This window comes from Dipodomys merriami, unplaced genomic scaffold (assembly GCF_024711535.1).
Source record: "Dipodomys merriami isolate MVZ:Mamm:240054 unplaced genomic scaffold, mDipMer1.0.p SCAF_10, whole genome shotgun sequence".
Lineage (NCBI taxonomy): Eukaryota > Metazoa > Chordata > Mammalia > Rodentia > Heteromyidae > Dipodomys > Dipodomys merriami.
The window spans coordinates 2,386,329-2,396,720 of record NW_027202271.1 but is presented as its reverse complement, the minus strand read 5'-3'; the positions used below and the strand labels follow the sequence as shown (position 1 = coordinate 2,396,720).

Sequence of the window (10,392 nt, the reverse complement as noted above, 5' to 3'; positions counted from 1 at the left end):
CTCTCAAGTCTCCTGAGTAGTTAGGATTATAGTTGTGAGCCAAGAACACCCTGCTAGTTCCAAATTTTTAATGGTATTCAACTTGTGGAACCAGACATGGCTGCTGGGCCTGGGAATAATGGAACCCTTCTTCCATTTGACCACTTTTCTGAGCATGTTGAGGAATTATTTTTCTCAAAATCCCAGGCTTTATAATTTGACCTCGTTTCACATTGTGAAATAGATTTAAAAAAAAAAAAAATCAATCCTGGGGTTGAACTCAGGGCCTGGGCGCTGACCCTGAGCTTCTTTTGCTCAAGGCGAGCGCTCCACCACTTGAGCCACAGCGCCTTCTGGCCTTTTTCTTGGTTAACTGGAGATAAGAGTCTCAGAGACTTTCTTGCTCAGGATGGCTTTGAACCTGATCCTCAGGTCTCAGCCTCCTTAGGGGCTTCCTGATCCTCATGCTCTCCCTCAGTAGGCTCTATGACTTCAAGTTCTCAGCGTTTTCTCTTGGAACAGACTCGGTTTGGATGCCCAAACAGTTCTCAGCTGACTTAAAAGTGTCCCTCCCCGTAGATGTGCTTAATTTGGAGGTAGTGCTAATTAGAAGGAAGCGGGAGGACGCTTTCCGTACAAGAACATGGCAGCTTCCTGTAGGACTTCGGCGGCCTTTGGAGGAAGCCGAGCTCGCTTTCCGTACGGCGTCATGGCGGCCTCCTGCGGGAGCGGCTCACTGCCTGACGCCCGGGAGGTGGGGCGGGGCGAGGGGGGGGCGGGTCAGAGACCGCCGTAAAGCAGGTGTGGCTTCCTCCTCTTCTCCCGCCTCCCCCTGGCCGTCGTAAAAGGGTGAATGGAGAGCGCGTTGTGGGGGGGACAGCGGGAGGCCCGGGGGCGCGGAGCCGGTGTGGCGCAGCCAGTGGCTGCAGGTGGCGGCGGCGGCGGCGGGGGTGCGGGTTGAGGCGAGCCAGGGGGCGCGGGGGGGGGGGGAGGCGGCGGCGGCGGCGAGGGTCCGGAGAAGAACTACAGCTGCAGTCTGGCCTAGCGCGCCCGGGGGCTGTGGAGCCCCCAGCCGGGGCTATGGACCTCAACCGGATCATTCAGGCGCTCAAGGGCACCATCGACCCGAAGCTCCGGATCGCGGCCGAGAACGAGCTCAACCAGGTGAGGGGCGGCCGCGGCGCGCGACTCGCGGCCGGAGGGGCCCCGGCGCGGGCGGGCTCGCCCTCCTTCCGGGGCGCCGCGCCCCGCCCTCCGGCCGCCCCGGGCCTGCGGGGCCCCCCGCGGGCCCCCCGCGGCCGGGGACCTGGGCGTGCTGCCGGCGGCACCTGTTGGCCCCAGCCGCCGCCTCTTCGTGAGGTCCTCGCAGCCTGTTCCGGACGCGTCCAGAAGCGGCTGCCACCTTGCTGGCGTTTTCGGGGGTTAGGAACGGAGATGGATTTCTTTTCCTTCCCTGCACCTCAACTCGGGGGCCGCACGGGCGTCAGGGCGTATTCGAACCCCAGCACTCTCGGTCCCAGACCCAGCCACCACCCAGGTGCTGGCGTGGCCGAGCCTACCCTTAGCCTGCGTGGGTGGGGTTGGCGGGACAGCTTTGACACCGGGGACCGTTCTACCGGAGCTGGGCAGCGCTGTTGGAAGTTGCTCCGGGAAGAGCAGCCAGCTGCCCTGGGCCTTGCCAAAGACAAATTAAGTCAGGTGTGTTTGGTGGGATTTCTTTTAAATGCCAGAATGTAAAAGACTTCTCTTGCGTTCAAACCAGCCTTGATTTGGTTCCAAGCATTATCCTCATCATTCTTTTTTTTTTTTTTTTTTTGGTCTTTGCAGATACTGGGGTTTGAACTCAAGACCTCCTGCTCTTAGTTGGCTTTTTTAGTCAAGGATAGTGCTCTGCCACTTGAACCCACAGCTTCACTCCTGGCTTTTTGCTAGTTGTTTGGAGAACTAGGAGTTTCCAGGATTTGGCTGCCCCGCTTGCTTCAAACGTCCATCCTCGGATCTCAGCCTCCTGAATAGCTAGGATGATAGATGTGAAGCAGTAGCACCTGGCAGGATTGTTTTTTTGTTTGAGTTGACTTCAGATCAGTTCGCCGTGTGAATCTGTGGAGTTCAAAGTAGATGTGAATCCAGGATTCGCAAGAGATACATACATACATACATACATACATACATACATACATATATACAGAGAGAGAGAGGACTTGTGGCTCAAGTGGTAGAGTAATAGTCTTGAGTGGGAAAAAGCTAAGGGAAAGCTCCCAGGTCCTTGAGTTCAAGCCCTAGTACAACCACACATAAGAAGGGAGGGAGGGTGGCTGGGAAGGTGGCTCAGTGGTAGAGTGCTTGCCTTGCATGCATGAGGCCCTGGGTTCAATTCCTCAGCACCACATAAGCAGAAAAAGCCAGTGCTATGGCTCAAGTGGTAGAACGCTAGTCTTGAGCTGAAGAGCTGAGGGACGGCACCCAAGCCCAGAGTTCAGGCCCCATGACCAACCAAAAAGAAAAAAAGAAAAAAAGGGTGGGGGGAGGAAGGAAAGAAGTCAAAAGAAAGAAAGGAAGGAGAAGAGAGAAAGCTGAACATGTGATGTACCATTTGAAGAGAGAGTTGGCCTGTTTGTGATCTTCTCCTTAGGCTGAAGTTGCTAATCTCTTTGATCCTGTTCATCAGGAACCTATCTTTGATGTCATTACTTTCTGGCCTCTTTCTGCCCAACCTTGCTTTGTATCTGATACATCAGGAGATGTTGTAAAAGTAGGAGAGGTAGATGAGAAAGCTGGAAGTACTAGGAGATGTCATGGTATTTTAGTCCAAATCTATTCCTGTTGTTTGCCCCATATTTATATGCTTTATCACAGTCCATCTCTCCTGCAGCCTAGAATCCTGGTCTGTACATGCACAAAGTCCTGGGTTCATCCTCTCATCCTCAGGACTACAGTCAGTCAATCAGTCTACCAAAGTAACTTGTTGCTATGCCACTCTTTGTTATACAGAATGCTCTTTGTATTGTAATGCGCATTCACCAAGTTTTTAGTAATTGTAAGCAGAAGACTGAAATGAAATGCCACTTAACCTTCCACTCTAGACTATAGATATGATATTGGGGTGTGTATTCTGATTCTTTACTACCAAAATATCTTCCTGTTTTTTCAAATAAATGAGTAGATGCCTACTATAAGCAGTTATGGTCTAGACAGGCAGCAGTGGCTGACACCTGTAATCCCAGCTAGTGATGATCCAGGTTCAGAACCAGCTTGGCAGAAAATCCCAAAGCCCAGAGACTCCCCCCCCCCCCCGCCTCCCCCCCCCCCCCCCCCAGGGCTTGAACTCTGGGCATGGGCTCTGTTCCTGAGTTTCTTTTGTTTAAGGAGAGCACTCTACCATGTGAGCTACAGTATCACTTCCAGCTTTTTCTGAGTAGTTGTTGGAGATTAGAGTCTATTGGAGTTTCCTGCCCAGGCTGGCTTCAAACTGCGATCTTCAGATCTCAGCCTCCTGAGTAGCTAGGATTACAGGTGTGAGCCATTAGCGCCGGGCTCTTATTGGAGAATTAACCACCAAAAATGCTGGAAGTAGAGGTTTGGCTCACGTGGTAGACTGTCAGTCTTGTTCAGAAAAAGCTGAGCAAGAGCATGAGGCTCCGAGTTCAAGTTCCACTTCCAGTATACACACCAAAAACAGTTATAGTCCAGTTCTTTTATATTTCATTTATTTATTTACTAATTGATTGATTGCAGTGATGGAGAGCAACTCCAGGGTTAGGCACATTCTAGGGAGGTACTTTACCACTGAGCTGTATCCCTAGCACCAGGACTGTTTATTTTAGTGTACTTATTTATGTATTTATTTTTTCTCTCAGCAAATATTCTTTGCCCAGGAAATGGGACAGCTTTTTCAGTGTACTGACTGATCTTTGCATGCCTTTCAGAGAAGCAAGTTCCTTCAGCTCTCAGCTTCATAGCCTGTGCTGTGAAAGATAAGTTCTCTGTATTTCCAGGTCAACATGTTTCTTTCACAAGTGACTGTCACTTGGGAATTATATTTGACTTTTGCCTCAAAATATCAAGAATGAATCCTATACTCTCTGTGTATATACATGTACGTGTACATGTGTGTGCATGCGCGCCAGGCCTGGGGCTTGGACTTGGGCGTGTAAGCTCTAACTTGGCTTTTTTTTTTTTTTTTTTTTTTTTTACTCAATGCTGGTACTCTATCACTTGAGCCACATCTCTACTTCGAGGTTTTTGATAGTTTATTGGAGATAAGAGTCTCATGAACTTTTCTGCTTGGGCTGGCTTTGAACTGTGATCCTCAGATCTCATTCTTTTAGGTAGCTAGGATTACAGACATGGTACTCCAGCACCTGGTGGCTTCTCTTTTTTTGAAAGAGGATCTCACTAGAAAGATCTCAAACTTGAAATTCTCTTATCTGTTTCCTTAGTGCTAGGATTATGGATTTGTCCTAGATGCCCAGCATTAGCTGTCTTTTAATAAATCAGTTTACACATGTGCCAATAAGGAATAAGTGATTACCTTTTATGGCCAAGTTTTGGAATTCCTATTTTTCTTGCTGTACAAGTCTTTTTTTCTTTAAGTGCTGGGTATTGAACCCAATCATTCATGTGTGCTAGGCAAGTGCTTTAGAATGGAACACCCTCAGTTCTTGAAGACATTTTGTTTATGAGGATAATGAATCTGTTTGCCAAGTTGTATTATAGACAAAAGAGTGTGTTCTCAAGCCAGGAGCCTGTGGCTTGCACCTGTAATTACAGCTACTCAGGAGGCTGAGATCTAAGGATTGAGGTTCATAGTAAGCCTGGATAGAAAAGTCCATGAAACTCTTTATCTCCAGTCAGCCAGGAAAAAGCCAGAAATAGAACTGTGGCTCAAGCAGTAGTGTGCTAATCTTGAATGAAAAAGCTAAGGGAGAACACCCAGTCCCTAATTTCAAGCTCTAGTACTTGAAAAACAAAAACAAAAAACAGAAAACATGGAGCTTGCTTACCTGTTAATGGGGCATGTGGACAAGTAAGTGATATAATTTCAGGTATGTCCTGAATTCAGGATAATACTGAATAAAGCCTGAGGTGGCATGCTATGACTTATAAACAGCGGTGTTGTACTGTGGCAGACACTCAGATGTTAGGTTGTCAATGAGTGACCTTTTCTGAACAAAGGAACTAGCAGGTTCTACAAAAGTCTTTGCCCCAGACCTGATGTGCTGAAGAATAGAAAAGCACATGGAGTTGGGCCACTGAGTCAGAGAATAGGGAAACAGCAGGTCTTTGCTGTGTACATGTGCAAATGTGTGTTCCAGTGCCATTGGTGCCTAGCTCAGTCTTTGCTTTATATGAATTCTCAGAAAATGCTGGATTTCATGAAGGACCCAATCTGTCTCTTCAGAACACTTCACAGATCAAAGTAATTATCTCCAATCAATCATTGAGACATGAGCCAATTTATTTTGTTAGAAACTTGAAGCCTGGAGAACAAGAAATTGGATGGGCCAGGTGCCAGTGGTTTACACCTGTAATCTTAGCTACTCAGGAAGTTGGAATCTACGGATTGCTTGAAGCCTGGAGAACAAGAAATTGGATGGGCCAGGTGCCAGTGGCTCACACCTGTAATCCTAGCTACTCAGGAGGTTGGAATCTAAGGATCGCTATTTGAAGCTAGCTGGGAAAGGAAAGACCAACAGATGCTTATTGCCAATAACTACCAAAATCTGCAGGTAGAGGTGTGGCTCAGGTGGTAGAGTGATAGCCTTGAGTGAAAAAGCTTAGGGAGACTGTGAGGCTGTGAGTTTAAGCCCCAGTACCAGCATTTAAAAGAAAAAAAGGGGGGGGGCTGGGAAGGTGGCTCAGTGGTAGAGCGCCTGCCTTGCATTCATGAGGCCCTGGGTTCGATTCCTCAGCACCACATAAAGAAAAAAGCTGGAAGTGGCGCTGTGGTTCAAGTGGTAGAGCGTTAGCCTTGAGCTGAAGAGCTGAGGGACAGCGCCCAGGCCAGAGTTCAGGCCCCACGACTGGACCCCCCCCAAAAAAAAATAAGAAAAAAAGAAAAAAGAAAAAAAGAGTTGTGAAAATAAAATGTTTTGACATATCAGATATATTAGAATTTGTTCCTGATAGTTTTAGCTGACCAAATTAGTCTTCCTTTAATGCAAGTTAAAAGGAGACAAAGTTTCCTAGGTTCTTGAAAATGATAAACAGTTGCAAAGTAGTGTGTCAAGTGGCATCAGTGCTGAAATCAAATAGATACTTTCAAGTAAGGAGCATTCATCCAGTGTAAAAGATACTTTGTATTTATAGATTATAAGGCTTTAAAAAATTAAGTCAGTTTTTATGATTAGTATAATATATATTGTGTTAGTACTAGGGCTTGAACTCAGGGCTTGGATGCTGTCCTTGAGATTTTTTGCTCAAGGTTGGTGTTCTACCCCTTGAGCCACAAATCCATTCTGGCTTTTTAGTGGTTAATTGGACCATAAGAGTGTCATGGACTTTCCTTCCTGGGTTGGTTTTGAACCTTGACATTCAGATCTCAGCCTTGTAAGACAGGTAGGATTACAGGAGTGAGCCACTGGTACCTGGCTGAAGGTAGGATAATTATAATTTAGATTATTATTTTTTTTTCTGTTCATAGAGCTTAAACTCTAGGCTTGGGTGCTGTCCCTCAGCTCTTCAGCTCAAGGCTAGCACTCTACCACTTGAGCCACAGTGCCACCTCTGGCTTTTTCTGCTTATGTGGTGCTGAGGAATTGAACCCAGGGCCTCATGCATGCAAGGCAAGCACTCTACCACTTAGCTACCTTCCCAGCCCTAACTCAGAATTTTATTGAGGCATATAGGAAAGTTTGCAGGGCACAGTGCTCTTGGGTATAATGGTCAATACCTTAAAGAATGCCACTTTTCTCCAAATTTATCTTTTAATCAAACATTTGCTTTAATAAATTAGTATAACTGGGCTCTGGTGGGTCACACCTGCAATCCTAACTATTCAGGATGCTGAAATCCAAGGATCCTAATTCAAAGCCAGCTCAGGCAAATTGGAGAGGCTCTTATTTCTAACCAGCACAAAGCCAGAAGTGGAGGTGTGGCTTAAGGGGTAGAATGCCAGTCTTGAGGGGAAAAAGCCAAGTAATAATGATCAGTACTGGTGTGTGCACATGTACATGTGCGCACACACACATACACAAATGCTATTATAATTAAATTCATAGGAAAGATGACAGAATCAAAACTAGAGTGCCTTTGATATCCTGTCTGTATTGGCTCCTCTCTGGCTGCAGGTGCCTCTGTGTGTTTTGTGTGTGTGTGTGAGAGAGAGAGAGAGAGAGAGAGAGAGAGGTGTGAGTCACTGTGTCAGTGCCAGTGCCAGAACTGGGGCTTGAACCTAGGTCCTCACACTGTCTCTTAGTTTTTCTGGTCAAGGTTGATGCTTTACCATTTGAGCCACACATCCAGTTCTGGCTTTTGCTGGTTAATTGGAGAAAAGAATCCCATGGACTTTGCCCACACTGCCTTTGAATTGAGATTCTCATACTCAGCCTCTTGAGTAGCTAGGATTTACAGGTGCTTAGTCTCCAGTTGGTTTTAATACTATTTTGTCTGTTCTGCTGTTGTCTTGTTTATAATGTGTAAGTAGTGTAGTCAGTAACAGATGCTGATAGCTGCTCATTTATATTGCTTTTTTCCTAAAACATTTCTTTGTGATTTCAGTCCTACAAGATTATCAATTTTGCTCCCAGTTTACTTCGGATTATAGTCTCTGACAATGTGGAATTCCCCGTACGCCAGGCAGGTGAGTTGATTTTTAATCCTTTTATATATTTGTCATATATATTTTGTATATTTTACATATTTTCCTTCAGTTGGTTTTTGCCTTTTTATATATGTATCAATTAATTATTTAATATTATGCCAGTTCTGGGGACTGACTCAGAGCCTATCATTTTTGCTTGTTTTTTTTTTTTCCTTTTCCACTTGAGCTACAACTCTTCTTTCAGCTTTCAAATCATAATCCTCAGATCTCAGCATCCTGAGTAGCTAAGATTACAGGTGTGAGTCACCAGCATCTAGTTGGATGTGTGTGTGTGTGTGTGTGTGTGTGTGTGTGTGTGTGTGTGTGTGTGTATGCATATGTGTAGTGTGTATGAGTCCTGGGGCTTGAACTCAGGGTCTGAGTGCTATTCCTGAATCACATATCTAGACCTTTTTGCTTTACGTTTTATTACATTTATTTATTTTTATTTATTTATTTATTTATTGCTGGTCCTGGGGCTTGCCTCAAATTGATCTTCTTAGCCTGTACCTCCTGAATATCAGGGATTACAAATGTGAGCTACTATGACTGGTGCTCTTCTGGCTTTATTTTGATTTTATTTTTTATTGAAAAATTTTGTGTGTATGTTAGTACTGGGGCTTGAACTCAGGGTCTGAATGCTGTCTCTTAGTTTTTTACACTCAAAGCTGGCACTCTATCACTTGGCTTTTTGCTGGTTAGTTGGAGAGGAGAGTCTCAAGAAGTTTCCTGCTGGGGCTGATTTTGAACCATGATCCTCAGATCTCAGCCTCCTGAGTAACTAAACTTACAGGCTTGAGCACCTAGCCAAAGTGAAACCTTTAAATTTGTACCCACTCCCCTTCCCACCTCATTTATTTATACCTGTAAGATTTTCTGTGTCTGCTAGATGGCAGGTTCATTCACACTGAGGGGTTTAGCCTGTCCTGTAGAGATGGACTAAGGACATTGTACCTATCACATAGCTGCCATCTACCTGAAGAACATGGTGACGCAGTATTGGCCAGACCGAGAACCTCCACCCGGAGAAGCTGTATTCCCATTCAACATCCATGAGAATGACCGGCAACAGATTCGAGATAATATAGTGGAAGGCATCATTCGCTCTCCTGATCTAGTGAGGTATGACATGCTCTGGGTGGCTCCTGGGAAGAGGGACTGGTCTGGTGATGGATCTGTGTGATTTACTCTGCAGCGTCAGGTTTTGTTTTATTTATTTTATTTAGATTATTTATTTTGGTGCCAGTATTGGGGTTTTAAGTCATAACTTCACATTCTCCCTTGTTTGTTTTTTTTTCTGTTCAAGGCTGGCACTCTGCCATTGGAGCTATATACCTCTACTTTTGGCTTTTTGGTAGTTAATTGGATAAAACGGTTGCTGAGCAGTGCCCAGCAACAGAATACTCTGTGTGTGTGTGTGTGTGTGTGTGTGTGTAAGTGTGTAAACGATTGCTGAGCAGTGCCCAGCAACAGAATACTCTGTGTGTGTGTGTGTGTAAACGATTCCTGAGCAGTTCCCAGCAACAGAATACTCTGTGTGTGTGTGTGTAAATGATTGCTGAGCAGTGCCCAGCAACAGAATACTCTGTGTGTGTGTGTGTGTGTGTGTGTGTGTGTGTGTGTGTGTGTGTAAACGATTGCTGAGCAGTGCCCAGCAACAGAATACTCTGTGTGTGTGTAAACAATTCCTGAGCAGTTCCCAGCAACAGAATACTCTGTGTGTGTGTGTGTGTGTGTAAACGATTGCTGAGCAGTGCCCAGCAACAGAATACTGTGTGTGTGTGTGTGTAAACGATTGCTGAGCAGTGCCCAGCAACAGAATACTGTGTGTGTGTGTGTGTGTGTGTGTGTAAACGATTGCTGAGCAGTGCCCAGCAACAGAATACTGTGTGTGTGTAAACGATTGCTGAGCAGTGCCCAGCAACAGAATAGAGAGAGAGAGAGAGAGAGAGAGAGAGAGAGAGAGAGTGTGTGTGTGTGTGTGTGTGTGTGTGTGTGTGTGTGTGTGTGTGTGTGTGTGTGTGTGTGTACGATTGCTGAGCAGTGCCCAGCAACAGAATACTCTGTGTGTGTCTGTGTCCTGGGGTTTGAACTCAGGGCCTGGGCACTGTCCCTGAGCTTCTTTTGCTTAAGGCTCCACATTACCCTTTGAACTACAGCTCCACTACTTTTGGCTTTTTGGTGATTAATTGGAGTTAAGAGTCTCATGGAAGCCGGGCGCTGGTGGCTCACGCCTGTAATCCTAGCTACTCAGGAGGCTGAGATATGAGGATCGCGGTTCAAAGCCAGCCCGGGCAGGAGAGACTGTGAGACTCCTATCTCCAATAAACCACCAGAAAACCGGAAGTGGCGCTGTAGCTCAAGTGGTAGAGCGCTCGCCTTGAGCTGAAGAGCTGAGGGACAGCACTCAGGCCCAGAGTTCAAGCCCCACAACCAACAACAACAAAAAAAAGAGTCTCATGGACTTTTCTGCTCAGGCTGGCTTCAAATCATGATCCTCAGACCGCAGCCTTCAGAGTGCCTAGGCTTACAGCCCTGAGCCACAGGTTCTTGGCTTCTAGAACACTTTCATGGGAAATGCTAGAACTCTTTGATACGTGATATTCATAACT

General features: G+C 46.0%; 1 protein-coding gene across 1 annotated transcript in view; it reads left to right on the top strand.

Moving 5' to 3' along the window:
- The first annotated feature begins 966 nt into the window (after window positions 1-966).
- Ipo8 (importin 8) overlaps window positions 967-10,392 on the top strand; it is a 57,612-nt gene continuing 48,186 nt past the window's right edge. Inside the window, exons 1-3 of the mRNA XM_070038295.1 lie at window positions 967-1,143; window positions 7,699-7,780; window positions 8,746-8,902. Coding sequence (XP_069894396.1) covers window positions 1,060-1,143; window positions 7,699-7,780; window positions 8,746-8,902 — 323 coding nt within the window. The 5' untranslated portion in view covers window positions 967-1,059. The remainder of the gene's footprint in view (window positions 1,144-7,698; window positions 7,781-8,745; window positions 8,903-10,392) is intronic.